Source organism: Miniopterus natalensis, chromosome 1, assembly GCF_054644295.1.
Source record: "Miniopterus natalensis isolate mMinNat1 chromosome 1, mMinNat1.hap1, whole genome shotgun sequence".
Taxonomy (NCBI): Eukaryota; Metazoa; Chordata; class Mammalia; order Chiroptera; family Miniopteridae; genus Miniopterus; species Miniopterus natalensis.
In genome coordinates, this window is record NC_142081.1 from 58,376,084 (window position 1) to 58,401,529 (window position 25,446).

The 25,446-nt window shown below is 38.3% G+C and overlaps 2 protein-coding genes and 1 pseudogene across 4 annotated transcripts in view; 1 reads left to right on the forward strand and 2 right to left on the reverse strand.

The window, feature by feature from the left end:
* GANC (glucosidase alpha, neutral C) overlaps positions 1-16,686 on the reverse strand; it is a 68,841-nt gene extending 52,155 nt beyond the window's left edge. The window contains exons 1-4 of the mRNA XM_016212331.2: positions 15,577-16,686; positions 13,719-13,781; positions 12,003-12,111; positions 3,089-3,216 (exon numbers count right to left, since the gene is read on the reverse strand). Of these exons, the coding sequence (XP_016067817.2) occupies positions 3,089-3,216; positions 12,003-12,111; positions 13,719-13,781; positions 15,577-15,605 (329 nt within the window). The 5' untranslated portion in view covers positions 15,606-16,686. The remainder of the gene's footprint in view (positions 1-3,088; positions 3,217-12,002; positions 12,112-13,718; positions 13,782-15,576) is intronic.
* Positions 3,133-9,701, reverse strand: LOC148094148 (uncharacterized; annotated as a pseudogene). The gene is made up of 3 exons (XR_015714551.1): positions 9,488-9,701; positions 7,576-8,007; positions 3,133-3,216 (listed from the first exon to the last, which is right to left on the reverse strand). The product of XR_015714551.1 is annotated as an uncharacterized LOC148094148 (transcript).
* TMEM87A (transmembrane protein 87A) overlaps positions 16,679-25,446 on the forward strand; it is a 39,911-nt gene continuing 31,143 nt past the window's right edge. For both annotated transcript variants that reach the window (XM_016212332.2, XM_016212333.2), the window contains exons 1-3: positions 16,679-16,853; positions 18,095-18,155; positions 21,253-21,338. In XM_016212332.2, coding sequence (XP_016067818.1) covers positions 16,713-16,853; positions 18,095-18,155; positions 21,253-21,338 — 288 coding nt within the window. In that variant the 5' untranslated portion in view covers positions 16,679-16,712. The remainder of the gene's footprint in view (positions 16,854-18,094; positions 18,156-21,252; positions 21,339-25,446) is intronic.

Below are 25,446 nucleotides of genomic sequence, written 5' to 3' on the forward strand. Positions count from 1 at the left end.
TTTCTGACAATGCCTTGAGCTAAGAATTTAAAGCCCTGAGACTGCTGCTTTCTTTCTTAAGTTCTTCACAGTAGCCAGGCCACCTCAGAATTTTGAATTCCATATAGTCTCACCACTTGGTCTGCCACAGCCATGCTTTAAATAGGCATTTTATTTCAATTTACTATAGGCAGTAATTTAAGGAACTTTGTCATGGAATGATGCGGTTTATTACTAGTAGTATTAGCTTGCTAGGGCTGATATAACAAAATAGTACAGACTAGGTGGCTTAAATAACAGAAATTTATTTTCTCACAATTCTGGAGGCTAGAAGTCTAAGATCAAAGTGTGAGCAGTTTTGTTTTCTTCTGAGACCTCTCTCCTTGGCACAGATGGCCATCTTCTTGCTTTGTCCTCACATGATCATCCCTCTGTCTGTGTCGGCTGTGTCCTAATCTCCTCTTCTTAAAGGACACCAGTCATTTAAATTAGAGTTCATACTCACAACCCAATTTTAACTTAATTGCCTCTTCAAAGGCCCTATATCTGAATAAGTCACATTCTGAGATACAAGCAGTTAGGGTTTCAACACATAAGTTTGTCAGGGAGCACACAATTCGGCCCACAACACTAATAATTATCATTATCCTATAATGATAATTAGGTCCTCATGGCCTTCAAATCCAACTAGATCAGCCAACCAATTTCATATTCCCATCCTTGAGTACCTGTTGCTTCTATTCACTGCTGATACCACTGACTATATCAACCAAGATTCAACTGTAGATAACAGAACTCTGGCTATTTTAAGCATAAAGTATATGACTTAATATGGGGGAATTAGGAGCTTACAACATCATGGTAAGGATTGAGGTAGTAGGTTCCTGTCTGGGTGTCTAGAAATGACCCCTGGAACAATACTACATAACTGTATGGCCAATGGAACTTCCATCTCAGCTAGAATCAGGAAGGTGGGTAATTAGAAGTCACTGTGGCAACTGCTGGGGCTCCAGAATCATGCCACCATAGCTGCAATCCAGAGATCAGGAAACCACTGCACTAACTAGGGTAGCTTTAGAGCCATTCTATATCTGCCAAATCCATACCAGCAAAATAGGAAACTTAGTTCTGAAATCAAGATACCTATAAATGCATCTGATTGGTAGAACCCAAATGATATCAGAAACTAGCTCTAGCTACTGCAATAGCCAAAGGCCTTCTACAAAGAGAATGGAATAGAAGCAGAACTAATATACCATATTTACTACACAAAGTTGGTATCACCCTGACCCCAAAACATGGTAAAGATAGCAAAGAAAAAAAGAAAACTACAGCTTTGACAAGGGGTTAATATACAAAATATATGAAGAACTCACACAACTCAACACCAAAACCAATTTAAAAAAAGGGCAGAGGGCCTGAACAAACACTTCTCCGGAGAAGACAATATACAAATCAATGGCCAACAGATATATGAAAAGATGCTCAACTTCACTAGCTATTAGGGAAATGCAAATCAAAACTACAATATCACTTCACACCTGTTAGAGTGGCTGTTATCAACAAGGCAAGTAATAAGTGTTGGAGAGGTTGTGGAGAAAAAGGAACTCTCATTCATTGCTGGTAGGAATGCAAACTGGTACAGCCACTATGGAAAACAGTATGGAAAAACATTAAGAATAGAGTTACCATGTGACCCAGCAACCCCTCTTCTGGGTCTACCCAAAAAATTTCAAAACATTTATTTGCAAAGATATATGCACACCTATGTTCACTGCAGTACTAGTCACAATGGCCAAGACATGGAAACAACTGAAGTGTTCTTCGACAAATGATTTGATAAAGAAGATGTGGGACATATATACAATGGAATAGTTCTCAGCCATAAGATGAAATACTGCCATTTGTGACAACATGGATGGATCCTGAGAATATCAAGCTAAGCGAAATAAGTCAGAAAAAGTCAAGAACCATATGATTTCATTCATGTGGGATATAAAACTGAAAGTTACAAGTAAATAAACAAAAAATAAACAAACAAATTCATAGACACAAACAACAGTATGGTGGCTACCAGAAGGAAAGGGACTAAAAGGGGTAGTAAGGGTAATGGGAGTCAAATATATGATGATGGAAGAAGATTTGACTTTGAGTGGTGGGCACACAATGAAAAATACAGATGATGTACCATAGATAATTTTATTAACCAATGTCACCCCAATAAATTTAATTTAAAAAAGAAACTATACACATACAAAATGAAACTACAGACTAATTTTACTTATGAATACAAATGTAAAAATGTTAAATGATCTACTAGTAAAGTGAATCCTCCAGGATAGTAAAAAATAATATAATGGCCAAGTGGAGGGGTGTGTGTGTGTGTGTGTGTATTAAATATACACCCATTTGCCAAAGTGCAAAGCCTTGTGAACATTTTCTTTTTAATTCCTGCTGTTTCCTAAATATTGGCATACAGTAGTGGCTCAATGAATTGACATATTTTAAATTTATGATGGTTCTACCATAACAATGAACTTCTCCTTATAATCTATTGATCTTTTATTTTCATGGAAATAATGGAAATTATTTTTCATGGGGAAAATAATCTACATAAAACTATGATGATGTAGTGAAAATTTAAAGCATCTAACATAATTTTATATTCCTTTAGGGGAATAATATGAAAAAAAATAACAGAAAACAACAGGCAGAACCAAGTTGAAATATCACTGGAAAGTGCTGAGAAGTGATAAAGATTCTACAGGTACGTGAAAATGCTTTAATTCCCAAAGATTTTTTTCACCTAGACACTGATTATTCATTAGCCTCTGCCTCTAAGTCAAATTACATGTTACACTTCTAAGACTACCCTTAATTAAACCTGAGTCAATCTAACTATAAGCATGGGAGTTTGGTTAGTGTATTAGATCTCTGGAGCCCTGCTGTTAATTTGAGTGAGTAAATTAAATAGCTCTTCTTCTACTTGCTCCCAAAAGTCTGGTTGATCAACCATTTGCTCCATGAGGTACATACAAAATCTACTACTCAAGGTAAGATAAAATAACATATTGAGGGTGTATTAGAGATATATTGATCCTTAGCTTACCTTATAGTACTTGGCTTGCTTGTGAGGACATCTGGAACTTCATACCTGGGCTTCAGGGGAGTTTCTTCATTGATTTTAAGCCTGAAAATATTTCCCTCTATACCAAAAACTTCAACCAAAAGAGGAACCTGGATACAGACATATGAGATAGTTTCCATAGGTTACCCCAGTGATGGTCAGTTCTACAGTCAATGACAATGACTAGGAAACTATGTTTAAATTATTATAAGTCAAGCAAGAATAGTGGCAATCATGAAGAAAAAAGCACCTCAATCCACATACGTACTCCCTTGTCTCTTCCTGTGGTAGAGACAAGAAACACCTTCTATGTGTTCTATGGCTAGGCAAACATATAACTGTCTGGACCAAGACCTTTAAGAGTGAAAATGGTCCCTATTAATAATTATATTGGATTACAGGCATAAACTGAAACTGCTCTTGCAAAATTGGGACTTATGGCCTCTGTATCTCTGACAAACTAGGTATCTTGAGAATAAGAGTTTGATGTTAAAACTAGAGTAACTGGATTCCAGCTGAATGGAAGATGAAGGATAACAGGCCAGAATAGAATAGAATAGAATAGAATAGAATAGAATAGAATAGAATAGAATAGAATAGAATAGAATAGAATAGAATAGGAGAATAGAATAGAATAGAGAATAGAATAGAATAGAATAGAATAGAATAGAAGAGAATAGAATAAATAGAATAGAATAGAATAGAATAGAATAAATAGAATAGAATAGAATAGAATAGAATAGAATAGAATAGAATAGAATAGAATAGAAAAATGGTGCTCATTGGGGCTCTCTAGTGTAGATAAATGAGGCTTGTTGCACTAAAATCAAGGCACTTTCCTGTATATCTGGGCATATGGCCTTGGGAACTTTCTCAAGAGGCTGGGATATTCTCAGCTTTCTTAAGAGGCTTGGGAACTTAGGTAAAGTTCTGCTTACAATGGGAGATAGATGCAATATGGAATCATAAAGACAATACAGAATTTGAAAAATAAGACAAAACAACAAAAAACCCCAAGAGAGTAGGAGAGGCTGGATTAAGGTTACAAAGTGAGGTGTCTAGATTGGAGAAATATTTTAAGACTGTGGTTTTCAACTGTTGTGCCATGACACTGTGGTGAATTGCAGATCCTTCATCAAGTGTGATGCCAAATTCTGGTTACAACAGGGGACATCTATTGTTACTATAATGTATGTTAAATGAAAGGCTAAACTGGGTAGGCTGTGTGACATAGCATAGAGCAGGTACAATGTGGTGCAAGTAAGAGATAGGAAGTAGAATATCAAAGCAGCCACAAACAAGTGATGTTACTGGAGCCTCACTTTCGGGAATGCAGAAAAGAAGTCAGGCACTTAAACAGTGACATGACACTGAAGAGTGACCAGGTAAATAGTGCAGTGGTTGTGACTGTTTTTACAGACATTTTTAAGACAGGGTTATGATGTAGTAGTGATCATACTATAATTATTTTTCCCAGATTCATTGAAATGTAATTGGTATATAACATTGTGTAAGTTTAAAGTCTACAATGTATTGATTTGATACTTATATACTGCAAAAATGATTACGATAGCCTTAGCTAACACCTGCATCATGTCTCATAATTATCATTTCCTGTTTGTAGTGACAACATTTAAGATCTACTCTCTTAGTAACTTTCAACTATATGAGTATTATTAACTATAATTACCATACTGTACATAAGATCTCCAGAAGTTATTCATCTTATAGCTGGGAGTCTATAGTCTTTGACCATTTCCCCTTTACCCCCCACCCCAATCATACAGTAATTATTGCTTACATGCTTAAAGTTCTTTTGTACATTTGAATTAGTGTGGGGTCAGAATTCTAAATTTGAAAACGTGTCCAAATATAAAGCTAAAATCCTGTTAGATTACGTATTCGCTCCCAAATTAGACATGTATTTCCATTGCTCTCAAATACAATTCAACTAACATTTATTTGGCATCTAATATTGTGATGTGCTGTTTGTTGTGAAAAGGATGGCTATACTCTTAGGGAGATAGCAATTTAGAGACAAAACATACATAGTAAACATAAAGCATTTTATGCTGAGATAGAAGGACAAGGACAGTGCTGTGGGAGAACAAGGAAGGAGAATGTTAAGGATGTCAATAAGGAGAGAGGTTCTGGGACATCTCTCTGGAGGAAGAGGGACATGAGCAGGGCCTTCAGGGACTTTGGGTAGGCAAAAATGGGCAAAAAAAAAAAGCCAAGCAGAGGGTACAGAGGTTGTCTATATGATTAACAAATTGCATCTAGTTTATGTACTCAGAGATCCTCCCATTTTAGTAAAATAGCTTTCTTTTAAAAATTTGTTTTTAAAACCAAAGACTGGTTTGTATGTTTTGTTCTTGAGGCTGCATCCCAAGAAAGAATCCTAATTATATGAGAGGAAGTAGCAATAGCCCTGCTCTTTACATAACGACCTTATGCAACCAAACATATAAAGCAGAGTCAAAGCCCCATTCTGTTGTTATTTTAACTTAATTAAGCAAGCCAAATTTTCCAATTAGGTACCCTTTTCAAGGTCTATATCTAGATTTATTCTTATCTCTTATCACCAATATAGCTTCATGTTCCAAGCACATAATTTCCTGAGACCTTTGTATACATTTGCTCCCCTGATCTGGCCCATGCTCTTTTAAATGGCTTCAAAAAAATTTTTTTTAATAGCAGCGGACTCTCAGAAGTCCAATAAATAAAGCTACTCGGATTGAAGATGGTCGGGAGTAGCTCACAGCCCCTACCTTTGAGGCCCCTCCCCCCCTGCATGGAGCATGAGACACCTCCATGGAATCCTCAGGGCTCTGCGGATGACAGTTTATGAACCACTTCCCTGGGCTTCTTAACTGCCAGTTATTGCTTAATTCTCCCACCAAAACCTTACTCTGTCAAAAAGTCTGGACATGACTGTTGTATTCGTCTATCTAAAACATTAAGGATTTCTAGATATTCCTGTTCTTCTCTAGGGACCTGTTTGGACACTTATTAAACAATAATATACAAATAAATTATCCATTCTCTTCCTCCTATTAGTGATGACTGGAAATGACAATGAAAAAATATGTTAAGTTACAGAAGTTAGATCACTTAAACTAAGAATTATTTAGTGTTAATACTTAGATAATAGTAGCAGTTACACTCAAATTGCAGCAAGATGGATTAATGTAAAATAAGTGAAAGAATATGTAACTAAACATTTTAAATGAGGTGAGACAGCATGGGCTTTACTCCCTTAAAAATATTTAAGATATATAAATGTCCACCTACACAGGGAAGATGAGAGAAATCCTCAGAGAAAGAAATACATTTTGGAGGTTCCTTTTGGTACGAGTCTCTACTTGGTTTTTCATAAACCTTTATTCACAGGCTTACCTTTTGTAGTTTGGAAGAGAGTATTAATTCCCTTTTCCTATCTTATTTCTCCCATACTCAATACAAAACCTGGTAGTCTGTCATCTATAAGTCTAGTTTTTTTTGGCCATATGGGCAAAAATATCAGACAGGTTGTATAAATCATGGTGGTAGAAACACGTATTCAAGTAGTGACTATGTATTGTCTATGTATTCAAGTAGTGGCTTGATTACAATTATATTAAAACAAAACTTTCTGTTCAACCAGAACTGGGAATCATAACTAATAGAGTCTGTGACTGAGTTTAAAACACACATTTAAATGGCAGTTGATATTAAGAAGGGAAATTATGTCCCCACCAAGTTTTCCTTGATGGAGAGAGTTCTTTTTTCCTCTGGCACCAGTTCTCTCTACTATAAGGAACAGTTAACCTAAAAGGCCAAGAAGGGTGTGGCTCAGAGGCTGAGCATCCATCTAGGATCCAGGAGATCACGGTTCGATTCTGGGTCAGGGCACATGTCCGGGTTTGTGGGCTTGATTCCCAGTTGGGGGCGTGCAGGAGGCAGCCGATCAATGACTCTCTCATCATTGATGTTTCTCTCTCTCTCTCCCCCTTTCCCTTCCTCTCTCAGAAATTAATAAAGATATATTTTAAAACAAAACAAAGCAAAACAGTTAAATTTTAACACTTCCCTCTTTATCCCTACTCTAACTGCTGGCCTTGCTTCTCAAGGTGTGGCCTTCTGTAGACCAGTAACATCAGCATCACCTGGGAGCCCACTGAAATGCAGAATCTCAGGCTTTTTCTAATTAGAACAGAAAAATCACAGTTAACAGAATATGACCAATATTTTTTCTAACTATAGCTAACAACCATGGTCAACACAGCATGATTAATATTTCTGCCCCCGACAATTTCACCTCTCCCCTTTCCATTAATCCTAGGCAGGATCATCCCTGCTTTCCTGCAGTTAGAACTCCCTTTACTTACTGTATTTGTTTCCTAGGGTTGCCTTAACAAATTACCACAAACTTAGAGAATTAAAAAAAAAAAAAAAAAAAAAAAAGGCCAAGAAGGTTGAGCAATAACCTCTCTCAGCTGTTAATCAATCTCCCAGGATTCAGAGAATGGTCTAAGACTTCATTAAATTTCTGCAGGGCACCAGATGCCCCTTCCAGTTGCAGCCAGTTGGTTTACTGCAAGCACTGATTTTCTACAGAGAATATTAGCAAGTTCATGCCAGGCTAATGCCTGTTCTCCAAGTACAATTAGCCTGTCCAGGTGTGCTTCTGATTGTTTGGCTAGTTTCCAAATTAGCTGTCTGTTCCTGGCCATTTCTGCAGAAACTATATTGGTTAACAAATGGTAGTTGTGCCTCATATGCCGAGGAGGTGGCTGGTTGGGCAAAGTCAGGCTTAGATGAAGAGGCAAGGGTTAACTTCATGAAGGTGCTCAGAGATACCCCTGCATCCTTGGAGAAGCTGCTAGAAGTGCTGTCTCTTTTGAAAACTTGCAAACAGGCTGCAAAAGAAAGTAAACATGTCATGAGAAAGCATCAAAATTAGCAATATGAAGTAGGTCAAGGAGAGGTCTGTGGCTTTTTAGCTAGACTCAGAAGACAGCATAAATTTCCCTGCTCTGGTGTCATAAGCGTAGATCTCTGTTTTTCGATCCAGGTCAAATTTTCATTGAAGGTAAAAAATTGAAAATAACAACAACAAAAACAGTTCTAAAAAAACAGTCAACAATTTTACTGATAACTCCTTTCCTTTTAGATTTTCTTCTGCAAGCTTCTTTATCAAATATCTACCTTATTATTCTGTCATCAGAAATAGACAAGATACTACACTGGGACCCTATTGAGAAAACTTATGCATTAGAACCTGCAATCAGCTCTTCTTCAAAGCTTAGATGCCTAAAGCATGACCTGGAGACAACACACAGGGCAATACTTCAGTTTTTATTTTAACATTACTGTGTCCCAGGTACATCATGTTTGCTATGGGCTACACTGTGTGCCCCCCAAATTCACTTGTTGAAGCTATAACCCTCAAAGTGACGGTATTTGGAGAGGGGGCCTTTGGGAGGTGATTAGGTTTAGATGAGGTCATGAAGGTGGGATCATGATGGGATCAATGCCCTTACAGGAAGGGATTGGAGAGTTAGTTCTCTCTCCACCATGTAAATATACAGTAAGTAGGTGGCACTCTATAAGCTAGAAATAGGGTCTTCAACAGATATCTAGATTTTGGACTTCCCAGGCTCCAGAAATGTGAGAAATAGATGTCTTTAAGACATCCAGCCTATGGTATTTTGTTATGGCAGCCGGAGGGTACTAAGACAATGTTGAATGAAGCCTGGTTCTGTTTTCTGGTTACTTATTAAGAGGCAGAATGGGGATAGAGGATTAGGAAGGATTTCAAAAATTAACAACAGATCTCGCTAACAAGGTTACTGCTTTAAGTAAAGAGTTTCAACGGTGTGGGGGAGGCAGGCAATGAGAGTGCTGGGTTTGTAAGAATCTGCCTCATCAGTGAAATCTGAGAACTGCAGCTGTGAGCTGAATAGGATCCTCTTAGCCTTTGGGCTCTGTATCTCTGAACCTGAAATAAAAAGCTGTTATTCTGAATAAGTGAATGTATGCAGCTTGTTTTAAATCTCCAGGCCACACCCAAACCATAGCCTAATGAGAAATCACGGTGAAAACCCCAATCTCGTCCCAGAAACAATGTCTAACAGAGGCTCCTTGACTATGCAGTGAGTGGGATACAAGGCTCAGACTTTAGAGATTACTGTCTGGATCTTCTTTGTCCTTATCAAACTGATGGAGGCCATAAAATCCTAAATCCCTATTAGTAATTTCAAATCCAAGTGGCTAGGAGGTCATTAAAATGGAGTTCAGCTTAGAATTTCTGGGTGACCTCCCAAAACGTATACAGTTGCATGAATTTGCCTGAAGTCAGAGCATGAAGATTCACTAGGAAGCCCTGAGATTGCTCACCTGAAAATGAGGTCTGTCCCAAGGGGTCCTCAAAGTTCTCAGTCTTGGGAACCATGTTGCTTACATCCTGGATAATTTGTCCTTGCTTGTTAGGCTCCTCAGTTTGACCCTTCTGATCCATGTGCTATCTTGTGCTGAGATCCTGTGGGTCCTCCTGGACTGTTGTTTCTTTTCCACTGAAGGCATCAGATCTGGTGGGTTTGGGGTCTGGCATCTGATCTGAACAGTGTTATCCTTCACATTTTCAGGATCCAAAGAGAGGTGTATGCAGAGAAATGATCTATAGTCTCATAAAAAGCCATATGTTGGGATTTACCACTAACTGCACTGGTATCAAGCTGTACTGAGAATTTGCATTTTGGCCTACACTGGTATTCAGGTGCATTTGCCTCATTTACTTTGCCTCAGCATGTGTCATCATGACACTGGATTGTTCAGGTGGTGCTCAATATACTAAACCCCCCAAGGATGGAAAGTGATGACAGCCACAACTCTCTAGGATTAGATACATTGGGGACAGGAAGGAAAATGAATAAATTACAGGAAAAATGAGACAGAAAAGGTACCTGCCATTTGGTAGCAGGCCGAATGACTCCTAGAAGGTGTCTGGTGGACTCCTTGCATTTTCTGGAGCCAACTGCCTCTGCTGACCCTGAATACAGGTGTTTGGTTGGGTGTCAAGCTATTAGACCACATGAAAATGGCAGGTGGCTCCCTAGAAAAGAAATTAGTGCTGCCCCATGTTTTCCCATGAACAGCTATCAAACTAGGCTACAAAAGGATGTATAGTTTTGGAGACTTTGATCAGCAGGAGAGGCTCTATGACTTCTGGGGTACCATGAGCTGAGAACTCAAAGGAGCAAATTCCTCCAGAAAAAAAATGGGTCGTATAAGAAGCAGCACTAAATTTTGGAGAAGGGCTAACCATCCCATCTGTTTAGTTAAGAGAGATGAACTAAGTGTACTGCCACCATAACTACATCCTTAAGTAACCAGAAGTCAGGGACAGGGAACAGGGATAGAGAACACAGAACTGTTGATATGATTCTAGTCTCTATTTTGAATTTGGGCAAGAAAGCTATGTTAGAAAATTCCACATCTATGAAATAAGCTAAAATCTTTAAAACTTCAAAGGGAGGTAGCTTTCTTCACTGTGTAATTGCTCCTTCTGTCTGAGACCAGACTATCTGGGACCCTCTGCTAAATTAAAGACCTTACAAATGTTATACACAGCCCCCTGACTTCGCAGGGTAGTTTTTGTTCTATCTTCTTGGAGGAGATTCCTTGGTGTAGTACTATGGGACCAGAGATATGGTAGTCGTAAGGAGACCTCTCACAGCTTTGCAGTGAATGTGGAGATTTCTTCTCAGTCCGCTTCCCAGAACTGGGTTTTTTTTAGTGCATTGGTGGAGTTACTATCTAAGCTATTAGGGAACTGGACCATATAGTTTTAACTACGTCTTTCAGTTTCATGAGTTACCAATTAAGTCAGATTGGTCTGGGAGGCTTTAGACAGGGGTGGGGAACCTTTTTTCTGCCAAGGGCCATTTGGATATTTATAACATCATTTGTGGGCCATACAAAATTATCAACTTAAAAATTAGCTATGAAAAAAGCTCCTAAATTCATTGAACTTCAAATCCCACTTGCAGTTGCCTTGGCAGAGTGAGACCAAATGATTTCACAGGCCAGACGTTCCCCACCCGGGCTTTAGAAGCTTAGGATGCCTTTCAAAGATGGGTGAGGATCTGGAAATGAGGATCAGGTTGGGAGCATCAGGTATTTGTGCAGAGTAACACTTCCTTGCCCAGCCCATAGCACTTCCTCCATGACTGGCCCATGTGAAATAGTTTGCTGACTTGACAGGTGAGGAAAAGAACTTAGAATATAATACTGCTCTAATCTTTTCAGTATATAATAACTATGGTGATCTGCTAGTGAAGCAGCTCAGGAGATGGAACATTTGTGACTTAGGTTTTTCAACTGCACAGTCCCTTTCTCCCCTTGCTCACCCAAATTCTGAGGTTTGGACAAATGCTGAACCTGTACCATGCTCAGGCTGCATGCTCAACTGTATGTTGGGTAACAGTGATAGAAAGAGCATGGGTGCTTGATAGAGTCCCCAGAAGCAGGTGAAGATTCTGGTTACTAGCTGTCGCTAGTAAAGATTCTGGTTACTAGCTGTGACTTTGAGCAAGTGACTTTTTAGACTTCAATTTCCTTACCTGAAAATTTGGGATAATATGATATGACTTTTAGATGAAGACTACTTAAAAGGAAATAACATTTGTAAAACATCTAGGAAAGCATCTGATACACAGGCAATCTATATTGTTGGTATTCATATTACTTTTATAGTAATATTAGTAGATATGAAAAAGATTACAGTACTTCTCTAACAAAGTTTATTTTTAAAACATACATAGTTTTAATTAGCCTTTGTGGAAATTTATTTCATTCAACCCAAATAAATATAGAAATAAATAATCCTCTGTAGAAAATACTTGTATCTCACCTTAGTTGCTTCATTGATGATTTGGAACTTGGTACTATCTTTGCCTGTTGTGACTGAGTCTAGGAATGCCCGATAGGTGGACTTCTTGGAGAGCTGCTGTTTCTGACGCCTACAGATGTGAAGTATACAGATGCCCAAGAATTATTTGTGACTGTCAGCATCCAATAGACTATATTACCAAGGGGAAGTCATTAAAATTTACTACGATAGTAAGTGAATTGGGCACAGACAATATTAGTACTCCAATAAAGTACTAACAGGAGTACCTTGTTATTAGAGTGCTAATAAAATTAGTAGTAATAAGAAAAATACTAATAAAATTGTTCAACATAGCACTGCTCAAAGATGGTGTTTTGTCTGCTTTATTAAGAAGGTGGGGCAGTTTTCATAGATGACTTTTATTAGCTTATTAATTTCACTCTTTCCATGAAATGTACACTTTAATAGAAAATTAATAATTTCTAGTGGAAATCCAGTATGATCTAGTGGTTTAACAAGGTAACCAGGAGTTCACTACAGAATTCTAAGGTACTTGTTTGAATGAAAATGATACAATTTTCTTCCTTTAGAGCAGTGTGAATAAACTAGAAAGTTGTAATATATGATACAATTTTTGGTGATTTCAATTTCATGATCACATAAAGCTCTCTGGAAACAGGCAATTTTATATAGTGGTGATGGAAGTACAAAATGGTACAGTCCCTGAGGAGGGATATCTTGTAATAAATAAAATTTCAAATACATTTACTCTTTGACCCAATGATCCCCTCCAGGAAATTCATTTTATAAATATATTTGCGTGTGTAGGAAATGACGTATGTATAGTTTTTCACTGTGACAGAGATATTATAGTGAACAACCCCAAAGCCTAGCAATATGAGAAAAACAGAATAAATTATAATACATCTACCCAAGGGAATACTATACAGCCGTAAAAAGAGAATACTCTCCATATACTCATGCAGAGCTCTTCAGAATAAACCATGAAGCAGGAAAAAAAAAAGAGGTACACAATAGTGGATATAGCAAACTACTTGGTTTAAGAAGGGTAATATAAGAATATATGCAGTCACAAAAAAATACGGGAAGGGTAAATACGAAATTAATAAGACCAGATGTGGAATTGGGTGGAAGGGAATAGGAATGAAAATAATGCCTTTCAATGTACATATTTTCATATTATTTGATTTTTGAACCACATAAACATATTATATATTCAAAGACATACAATTTTAATATCAGTTTAAAAATGCTTTGACTTTTAGCCCGGCCGGCATGGCTCAGCTGTTGAGCATCGATCCATGATCCAGGAGATCCCAGCTTGATTCCCCATCAGGGCACATGCCTGGGTTGCAGGCTCCATCCCCAACGGGCGTGTAGAAGGCAGCCGATTAATGGCTCTCTTTCATCACTGATGTTTCTATCTCTATCTCTCTCTCCCTCTCCCTTCTTCACTCTGAGATCAATAAAAAAAAATTTTTTTTAAATGCTTTGACTTTAAAAATAAAAATAAACTACCTGTTCGCTGAAAAATTTAAGTACTACAGTAGTAAGTATATAAGGTTAAAGGCAAATGTCTGATAAATTCCTCAATCACTAAATTTCCTAATTGCCTTTTCCTTAGAAAGCCTATCAGTTCTCAAAAATTTATTGAACACCAATCTTGAAATATTGTCAGGAATGTTTTGATCTAAGTAATACATTTCCTCTCCTTACCTGTAGAAAGCAATATTGCTGCAGTCTTTGAAAATGTTTTTATCCACAGCTTCATCTTCAACACTAAATAAACAGACATTTTAAGAAAGTTACATAGAGTTTGTGAATCCAATTTTTGCACCTTCTCTAACTACAGTATGAACATGGGAAGTAAACCTCTGCAATGCAAAATTGTGTCATGGCCATAGCACAATAACATGTGCTGCAGAACAGGATCCTTTTTTAAATCATCCAAGGTAAAGAATAAAAGATGAGGTTCTAGGATTACTCTGAAAGCAATAGAAAAAGAGCACTGTCACTTATGAGAAAGGGTTCTTTTAAAGTAATGAGTGAAAAATGGTGATGGAAGGAGACTTAGCTGGGGTGGTGAACACATAATACAATATACAGTTGATGTATTACAGAATTGTATACCTGAGATCTATATAATTTTATTAACCAATGTCACCCCAATAAATTCAATTCAAAAAATAAGTAAACTAAAATAATGAGGAAGGCTATGACTACAACAATAAAATCTGAAGGAGCAAAAACAAACAAAAAACCCAGACGTGGAGCGTATTATGCTAAGCAAAATAAGCCAATAAGAGAAAGACAAGTATCACATGATCTTACTTATATGTGGAATCTAATGAACAAAATAAACTAATGAACAAATTAGATCCAGAGACATAGAAGCATGGAACAGACTGATGAATCTCAGAGGGAAGAGCTGGGGTGGGTGGGTGGATGGGGAGAGATTAACCTAAGAACGTATATGCATATATGCATAACCCATGGACACAAATAATAGTGTGGTGAAGGCCTGGGGGGGGGGGCAGGTGCAGGATGGAGGGGATCAATGGGGAAAAAGAGGGGACATCTGTAATACTTTCAACAATAAAGATCAATTTAAAAAAACACCAAATCAAACAAAAAACAACCCATCCATTTATTCAACAAAATATTTTCAGAATATTCTTACTGAGTGCTAGGCTCTGAGGAAGATTTGAAGGACTATGTCCATGATGTCTGTGAGAGCCTAACCAACCATCACAAATCAACCTGACAAATGCTACAATAGAGATATGTGCAAGGTGCTAGAATAAGAATGAAAACAGGTATAGAAGAAAAATCTTTAGCTTCTTAAGACGATACCGACAATCTCAGTGTCAGTGTTTTTTAAGACCAAATTTCCAGAAAAACTATTTCTGGAATAGAACATGAACAAGATGTATGTATATTGCTAATTGAGATTATGTATTTAACATATGCCCATTAAAACAACTACTGGGTAGAAGAGGGGAAAAACACTGGCTTTCATGTAGAGGTGTGGCTGAATAGAGCTGTAGTAAGCATGTCCATGATTATAGCTATGACTGAACACCAATTTCAAAATATAAACACAAGTCCAAACATACACTTGGCCATACTAAAAAATGGTTTATCATGGAAGTAATCAAATCCTTCACTGACTCAGTCTTTGTTACTGTTTTTTTTAAATCAAGTGTGCAAAGATTAAGAAATTTGTAGTCTCCTCTTTCCAGTTTTAAAGAATGAGCTCTGGAATGATAGAAGAGGTGGGTATAGACGAATTTGGTAAGCAATATGCTTGAAATTCATGTGTTAGAGTTCTGATCACAACTCTTCCAGTTTTGTTAACCATCCTGAAAGTATTTTATGAAGGTCTAGCTATTGATATCAACTAATCTCTGGGAAACTGAGAAAAAAAACCAAAACACCCGATAAAGATTAAGTGCACAAATATAATGCATGCAAATAAGTGCAATCAAACAATAAAACCTTCAAAGCCAAAATGTTGCTTGCAGGTACTATCCCCTGCCTGGAGTCAGTCCCTGCAGGATCACTGGGTTTTTACCTGATCTCCTTTTTTTCGGATACTTCCATGGCTTCCAAGTCACTTCACTGGCTCCCAGCTTTCAGTCCAAGACCCTGGGAGATCTTTTCAAAACGAGGATAACCCTCTTTCTAAATCACCACCAGCACTTCACCATCGACAAATTTCTGGGAAACGGGAGTCCCCTCCGTGTCCTTAAGGAGTGGCAATTCGATTCTTCCTCCTGGAATTCCCAGGCCCAAACCAGTGTCTCTACAGGGACTTATTTTATTTGGCAAATTTTTCTTGGTAATGAGTGGCTGTTGAGAAACTGCCTTCGTTAGGAACCGAAACTGTCTTTGCAGCAGAGGGGGCGTGTACGCAGTTGTAAAGGATGAAAATTCAAGAGCTTGAGAACTAGGAAGTACCTAGATGGGCCTGCCAGGTTGGGGCGAAGCTTCTGCAGGTCTGTGTCAGCGACAGTCACGCCATATGTATTGAAAACGGACCCACTTTCTCCCCGTTTTAAATTTTGAGTGGGAAGTGCCGGCCAGGTCTTTGCTGGCGCTTTCTGTTCTCCACCCAAACTCTACAGTAGCGTCATACTTTTCAGGGTTAAAACAGGCTTTTTAAAGAGGTTATTTATTACACGATCCAGGAATCGCGTATACTGCACCACCGACAAATTCCAGTCTTTGCTTAATTACCTCCAGACACCGAGAACTCACTACCAGACACCAAACAGGCAGCCAGACTACTACGGCTTTCCCAGACTTCTGGCCCCGAAGTCTGACTTTGACTTCGGCGGGATAAGGGGCTGGCGCGAACAGTTGGAGGAGGGAGCCAAACGCTACACGGGGTGTTTGTCTGGTCCCCAAACCCGCTAGGGGCTGGGAGAGAGAAGAGCCGACGGAGGCGGAGTGTCTTTTGGAAATCAGCCTAACTCGCCAAGGTGACCAGGTTACGGACAGGACGGCGCCTGCGCAGTGTTCCCAAAGCCCTGCACGGAGCCTTGACGACCGCAGGAGGGAGGGGCCGCTGAGTCGCAAAACAAACAAGCATCGCGAGGTTGTGAGGACCCGGATGATCCCCCCCCTTCCCCAGAGCAGAGCCGGAAGAGGGCGGGACGAGCCGGAAGAAGGTGAAATGCTTTCGGTAGACGCTCCGAGGCTGTGAAGATGGCGGCGGCTGCGTGGCTTCAGGTGGTGCCTGTCATTCTTCTTCTGGGGGTTCAGCCGTCCCCATTGTCGCTTTTGGGCGTAGGGCCAGTACCCGTCGCTGCAGCCGACCGGTCCAAGTGGCACATTCCGATACCGTCGGTGAGTGTTCTGAAGCAACTGGGTCCCGGGGAACAAGGGGTGGGGCTACGGCGGCCCAAGGGGTCCATGAAGGTTCCGCCAAAGTCGGCTTCCAAAGGGGTGGGGTCGCCGGGAGTGTCCCCGTCGTTGGTTAACTGGGATCCACGTCCGTCCAGCGGAAAGCCGGGAATTTCTAGAGTAGCGGGAATGTCGGGGCCACATCAGGCGTGGGGAGGAGTGGTGGAACGGCTTCCTGGCAGTCAGAGAACTTCCAGTGCCTGAGTTGAGACAGGTAAACTTGAGGCATAGGTAGAGAGTTTTCTCTTCCAGTGGAAGTTTACAGGACTCAGTGACCCCGGGTGGGATAAGAGGGGTATGTAAATAGGCGTCTGTCTTTTTCCCCTCTGCACTTTTTTTGTTGATGGAGAGTTCTACTTACGAAGTTGTATGATTTCGTTTGAACTTGAAGCGGTTATTCCAAGCTTTGCCGTGTGATTAGGAAACCTAGGCATTAAAAAAAAAAAAATTCTAATACAAGAATGGCTAACATGGAAGAAATAGTATTATAAAATTTGATATGGGAAGGCCAGTCTTTCTTTTGGACAGTTACCAAACAGATTTACCTTTTCTGTCCCCTGCCCCCTTTTGAAACCTCATTTGAGTAAGAGCTATGGTCCTGTGATCAGGCAAAAATCTGATGCCGGCAGGAAATGCGGAAAAGCATTAGTACTATTAAATCCACGGTGGCCTTTTTGTTTCATTCTGCTCTGCCCCCTGGTTGTAATGTCCAAAAACTTATTCGAGCTTTGATATGGCAAGCATTATAGCTTTTGTTCATTTGTTGAAGATATTTAGGTTCTCAGTTTTAGGTATTCACGTGTTACTAAAATGAGTTAAATCTGGCCATCTTCTCATAGGATAGTTTTTTTGAGGAAATTATTGGTTGTTCTGGCCAGTGATGAGTGAGTAAAGGGGATGGGCTGATTAAGGAGTACCTCCTGTGATGATTTAAGTTAAGTCTGGACTTCTAGAGTCCTTGCCCCATGAGCCTGTGGGGGAAAAAATCGTATCTATACCAAGCTTCAAAATCTTGCAGTTTGAATATGGTGGAATTTTACCCAAAGGGAGGTTGTTGATGCCATTTTTTGTTAAGAAAACTAACTTGAATGTTTTATAAATGTAGGTTTTTGTACTATTTATATTTTGCCTTGGGAATTGAAGTGATCACATGCTAATTACCTTTCTCCCCTTTATCTTTGCAGGGAAAAAATTATTTTAGTTTTGGAAAGATCCTCTTCAAAAATACCACTATCTTCCTGAAATGTGAGTTTTTGCATTTCATGAAGTTTTTGTTTGAGTTTTTGAGTGATCTTTAAACTTTTAAATTACCTATTTTCTACCTCTTACGACTTACTTTCAATGTAATTTCTGAAATGTAATAGTCCACTATCTAGGTAATGAAGTATAACTAAGGTCCTTCCACTGAATAATCTCCAGAATACTTATTTGTGTGAACTTAATTTTCTTCTCCTGTTTTTCTGGTGTTTACTGTATACAGTTGGCCCTTGAAAAACAAGGGGGTCATGGGCTCCAAATCCCCTCACAGTCAAAAATCCATGTATAACTTTTGACTCCCCCAAAACTTAAGTAGTTCTTCAGAATCTGTAGGGGATAGACTGGTTCCAGGATCCCCCCACAGATACTAAAATCAGAGGATGCTCAAGTTCCCTGTATAAAATGGTATAGATCAATGCATGCAATCGGCCCTCTGCATCCACAGACTCCTAACTGCTGATGAAAATAGTACAGGTATTTATTGAAAAAAGATCCATGTATAAGTGGACCCATGGAGTTCAAACCATGTTGCTCAAGAGTCAACTGTATAGTTAGACAAATTGTGTTGGTTGATTGCGGGCATGGTGTTTTAATCTGTTCTTGAGATACAGAGATACCACCGATTTTGCTTTTGAGTGCCTGTTAGATGTTTACTGAACACATGATGTAGGCTTGTCAGATCATTGGCTATGAATGAATATGTTCAGTAAATCTTTTGTTTGCCAAAGGAGTATTTTACCACTTGGATCTTTGCAAGAGGAAACTCAGAGATATTCTTTATCAGGAAATAGGGGTTATGTAGAACAAAACCAGTCTGTCCAGTTGAAAAACCACTGTCTCTCAATCCAAAATATCCCATTGTGCATTAAAGAAAAGCTTCCTTTTATTTCTGAAACTGGCTTTATTTTAGAGAACATGGCCAGCTCTATTTCAAGGTCAGGGATAAAAATCTAAGTCATCCATGTGGGCTTCTATGCATATCTCTCTCCATGAAAGTGCAAAGTTGGAAGTTATAGTTTGATGATTTTATTCTTTTAATCATTTAGTAAGTAGTTATTAAAAACTTACTATGTGCCAGGCACTGTTTGAGACAGCAGGGAGTGATAGAAAAGGACCCTTCTCTTGTTGAGTTTACTGGGGGTGAAGGAGACAGGTAGAATTTCTGTGAAGAATTCACCATGTCCAGGATCATATAATCTCCTGATTAATGACTTAAATTTGATTTAAATCAAATCTACTCTGACACACTTGTCTTTCTTATGAGGTTGGCTTAGTAGGTAAGAATAGCTTTTAGGGGTAGCAGTGTTTGTCTTTTGTCTGATGGCCTGTCTGCTCTTCTCTTTTATTACATACAGTCTTTTCTCACCTGTATTTTGATTTAATGGTGTTTTGCCCAGTCACACAAACTACATATTTTATATTTTGAAGTGTCTACATTTCTTTGTTTTTGGAGGATTTGCTACTCCTTAAAATTTGCATTATCTTTCATTTTACTTCTCTGCTTTCTCATATTTACCTTGTCTCTGATCTTATACTTCTGTGGGTATGTTATATAGCTTTCCTTGAAATTGGCAGAACCATTTTTATTACCTCTTTTTTTTATTAAAGATATATTTTTTATTTTTTTTAATTTAAATATATCTTTATTGATTTCAGCGAGAGGAAAGGAGAGGGAGAGAGACAGATAGAAACATCAATGATGAGAGAGTCACTGATCGGCCACCTCCTGCACGCCCCTGACTGGGGATCAAGCCCGCAACCCTGGGCATGTGCCCTGGCTGGGAATCGAACCCCGATTGCCTGGATCCTAGTCAATGCTTAACCGCTGAGCCATGCCTGGCCAGGCAATTTTTATTACCTCTTAAAGCCATCCATTCAAAGTTCTAACTGGTGCCTTTTAACATAAATAGTATTTTTGTAGCCAAGTTTCCCTCCAAATCTCCTGCTTAGGGGCACTTCTTACTGACTTTTATTTAATTAATCCTGTCTCTATAAGGTTTTTCTGAGCAGTTCATAGCAAGGTGGCAATATCCTTTTTATCATTCACATAAATTCTGTTCAGCACATCAGATTTTTGCGTTTTAATTGAGGCTTGTCAAAATGTGTTATTTAAACATTAGTTTGAGAAAACAACTTAAAGAAAAGGGAAAGGTTATAACTTTAGACGTGCTGCTTTTGTTAAGATCCAAAAGTGGGTTCCTAGATGCAGTCATGTTTGCATAAAGTTGGTATCTCTAGTATATTTACCCTTCTACAGCAAGAATCAAAGATAGAAGGTAATACTGACTTCCCCCAGTGAGACAGCCAATCAGTCATATAGTCAGTTTCAAACTTCCAAATCTTCAGACTAATGCCTTGGTCCACTAGAATATTGTGTTCCAGACTATGTTTAATAAGTTATCTGAGGCTTTTATAATTGTGTAGGTTCCTTGGGCCTTTCTTAAGGTGGGTTTTGAAAAGAATCTAATACTCTTTTATTTTTGCTTATTCTTTTTCTCCTTTGCCCAGCCAGGTTTGCTTTTTACTCATAGTTCTTTCTGTCCAATCTTGATATCTTCCAAGATTTAAGCCATGATTTTTCCCCTCAGTGGAACTACTTTGAATATTGCCTTGTGATATCTCTAATGTTGTTATCCCTCATCTCTCCAACTAGAATGTAGCCTTTTTAAGGGTTTTAGTAATTGGTTTCCTCCTATTTCCATCTTGGGCTTAACACAGTGCCTTGTAGCATTTGTATTTAAGTGCTCTGCTCAATAAATATTTGAATGATAATAGAAGACCTGTTTTAACTTAGGACTGACTGCTTTATTGTTTCTAGGCTTTTTCCAACAGAGAACAAGAAATCAAGGTTTTAAAGCATAAAAATAGATACAATTTCAAAGGTTAAAAACTGCTTAACTGCCTTTTTTTTTTCGTGGATAACAATGCTTAATTTTTTCTGAAGCATATCCAGTTCTTTTTGCATGTATTACTTCATGACCTGTTTGGAGAAGGGATGGTCTATAAGTATCTCATGTTAGCAGGAAATAAATGAGATGTGGGGTTTGGGAATCATCTTTTATTCACAAAGATTCTTATTTTATAGTTGATGGAGAACCTTGTGATGCATCTTTGAATATAACCTGGTATCTGAAAAGTGCTGATTGTTACAATGAAATCTACAACTTCAAGGTAGGAACATAAAATTATAGACTTTTCTTGAACTTGAAAGATCTTCAGGTTCCAAGCCTAGAGAGGAAAAAGTGTCATGTAGCGGTGGAGGAGAAAAACTGAAACTAGATCCATGCTTCCCAATTTGCAGACCTACTTGCCAGCAATTCTCAGACTTTCTGGTCTCAGAACTCTGTTACATTCTTAAGTGTTATGTAGACTCCAAAAAGCCTTTGTTCATGTAGGTTACCATATTAGAAATTAAAACTGAGAAAATAGAGAAATAATTATTCATTTTAAAATAACAATAATAAACTCACTGCATGTTAATATAAAAAACTGTTAATGAAAAATAACTTTAAAAAAAAAAGAGTAGTATTATTTTGTATTTTTGTGAATCTGTTTAATGTCTGGTATAGAAGACAGCTGGATTCTTTTTTGTTGTTTGTTTTGTTCATCCTCACCGGAAGATACTTTTTCCCATTGATTTTTAGAGAGAATGGAAAGGAGGGAGGGATGGAGAAGGGGGGAAAAAGAGAGAGAGTGAGTAATATCAATGTGAGAGAAACATTTATTGGTTGCCTCCTGCATGCACCCCAACTAGGTCCCCGGAACGAACCTGCAACCCAGGTACGTCCCCTTGATCCAGAATTGAACCTGCAACCCTTCAGTGCTAGGGCTGACGCCCTTGCCACTGAGCAACACTACCCAGGGCCACAGCTGGATTCTTACATCTTTTACTCAGTCTGTTGAGATGTTATTTCCGTTGAGGTATAAGCACAAAATATGGCCTCACACAGATATGTAGTTGGAAAAGGGAATAGTATTTTTTAAATGTTTTCAGATAAGTGTGGATATTGTTCTTTGATTCTCTACCAAAATGTAATAAGTGGAGTTTCTTAAAGGTTAATTGTAAGGTGGAATCTGAAACAGTATCAGGGAACTTTTTTTTAACTTTGTTAGAGTAAAATAAATTGGTGTGTATTTACTTTGAATGGCCTTTTACCCATGTTTGTTTTTGTAACATCATTCATTGGTCATTTATAAAATATTGGCTGGTCAAATTATATAAACTTTCCAAATATTAACTCATTTTACAATTAACTAAAAATTATATTTGTCAGTATCACCCTTCAATCTCATCAGAACCTCCTTAAGTATTGGAAACTGTTAAGCTCATAATGAGGCAGATAACAAGTTTTCCATAATTCCAGTTGTTACTTGAAAATTTAAATTTTATCATTGGCAATGAATACTGTCAGTTGTCTTCCTTGAAGTGACAGCTTCCCTTTGCCCATTTTTAAGAAAATATCTCCCAAATAACCAAGTCTAAGTAACTAGTTTGTTAAATAAATGAAAAAAGTATCCAATTTAGTTTATAAGTCAAAACATTTGCAGAATGCTTTTTCTCAACATAATCATTTATAGTATGCTGAATATTCCCCATTTTGTCTCATAGCATATTAAGGCATGTACTCAAAGGTTCAGATTTAAGCCCTGGCTGAGGAGCTCAATTGGTTAGGACATTGTCCTGATACACCAAGGTTGCGGGTTCAGTCCCTGGTCAAGGCACATAAAAGAATCAACCAATGAATGCATGGACAGGTAGAACAACAAATCGATGTCTCTCTCTCTCCCCCCTTCCCTCCCCCCCTTCTCCCTCCCCATCCTCTCTCTAAAATTAATAATTTTTTAAAAGGTTCATATTTAATAACTTTAATAATTTTTACTGCTTCATCAAGGAATTCTTACATAAAACTGGCTTTTTTTTTAACTTCAAGTTTGTGACTGTGAAGAGTACAATGAGTACTAGTACAGTTAGGTGCCATTTCCTTGGTTGCTGATAAGGGACTGTGGTTTTACCTATCATTACTTTGTACTATCAGTACAAGGGAAATAACATATGATGATGGTGATGATGGCAAGGCCAATAACATATGATGATGATGAAGAATAGAAAGAGGAGGAGGAGGAAGGGGAAGAGGAGGAGGAGGAACAAGGGATAGTTTTGACCTCTTAGACCTCACGAAGGAAAGGGTCCATGGACCATACTTTCAGAATTGCCATAGTACACTGTATTTGAGCATTGAAGATTTATGGCTCCAAGGTAGATTTTTTTTTAGGCCTTTTTCACTCTGTTTCCACCCTCCTGTTTGCATTCTTTCTTTCTTTCTTTCAAAAATTTTCTTTAAAATTACATTTCCTTGCTATTCTTGAGGTTTCTTTTCAAAGATAATCTGACTGGTCTTCTTTTAAATTTTATTTTATTTTTTTTCTTTAAGTTTCTTTATCTTTATTGTTGAAAATATTACAGAAGTCCCATTTTACCCCCATTGATCCCCTCTACCCCGCATCCACCCCACCCCCAGGCCTTCCACAGACCAATGTCTGTGCCCATGGGTTATGCTCATAAACATAGAAGTTCTTTGATTAATCTCTTCCCGCCCACTTCCCCATCCCCACCTTCCCTCTGAGATCCCTCAGCCTGTTCCATGCTTCTATGTCTCTGGATCCATTTTGTTTATTAGTTTATTTTGTTTATTACATTCCAGATATAAGTGAGACCACATGGTACTTGTCTTTCTCTGACTGGCTTATTTCACTTAACATAATACTTTCTAGTTCCCTCCATGCTGTCCCAAAGGATAAAAGATCCTTCTTTTTTATAGCTGCATAGTATTCCATGGTGTAAATGTCCCACAGCTTTTTTATCCACTCATCTACTGATGGGCACTTGGGCTGTTTCCAGATCTTAACTATTGTGAATTGTGCTGCTATGAACATAGGGGTGCATAAGTTCTTTGTGATTCGTGTTTCAGGTTTCTTAGGATATATTCCTAGAAGTGGGATCACTGGGTCAAATGGCAGGTCAATTTTTAATCTTTTGAGGAAACTCCATACTGCTTTCCATAGTGGCTGCACCAGTCTGCATTCCCACCATCAGTGTACTAGGGCTCCCTTTTCTCCACGCCCTCGCCAGCACTTGTAGTTCTTGATTTGTTGATGGTAGCCATTCTGACAAGTGTGAAGTGATACCTCATTGTAGTTTTAACTTGCATGTCTCTGATGATTAGTAACGTTGAGCATTTTTTCATTTGTCTCTTAACCATCTTTATGTCCTCTTTGGAGAAGTGTCTACTGAGATCCTTTGCCCATTTTTTAACTGGATTGTTTGTTTTTCTTAAGTTGTATGAGTTCTTTATATATTGGATATTAACCCTTTATCAGATGTGTCCTTGGCAAATATGTTCTCCCATACAGTGGGCTCCCTTTTTGCTTTGTTGATGGTTTCTTTTGCTGTGCAGAATCTTTTTATTTGATGCAGTCCCATTTGTTTATTTTCTCCTTAGTTTCTCTTGCCCTAGGAGATATATCAGCAAACATATTGCTACGAGAGATTTCTGAGATTTTGCTGCCTATGTTTTTCTCTAGGATTTTTATGGTTTCACATCTTACATTTAAGTCTTTTGTCCATTTTGAGTTTACTTTTGTGTATGGTGTAAGTTGGTGGTCTAGTTTCATTATTTTGCATGTGCCTGTCCAATTTTTCCAGCGCCATTTATTGAGGAGACTGTCTTTACTCCATTGTATGTTCTTGCCTCCTTTGTCAAATATTAATTGACCATAATGGTGTGGGTCAGTTTCTGGGTTCTCTGTTCCACTGATGTGTGTGTCTGTCCTTGTGCCAGTACCAGGCTGTTTTGATTACAGTGGTTTTGTAGTATAATTTGAAATCTGGTATTCTGAGCCCTCCGACTTTGTTCTTCTTTCTCAGCATTGCCGTGGCTATTCGGGGTGTTTTTTGATTCCATATAAATTTTCGAAGTGTTTGTTCTAGATCTGTGAAATATGCTGTTGATATTTTAATAGGGATTGCATTGAATTTATAGATTGCTTTGGGTAGTATGGACATTTTAATGATGTTAATTCTTCCAGTCCATGAACATGGTATATTTTTCCATTTATTTATACCTTCATCTGTTGCTTTTTTCAGTGTCCTGTAGTTTTCCAAGTGCAGGTCTTTTACATCTTTGGTTAAGTTTATTACTAGGTATCTTATTTTTTTAGTTGCAGTGGTAAGTGGTGACTGGTCTTTTAAAAATGTCTACCATTCAATCAGTTTTTCAAA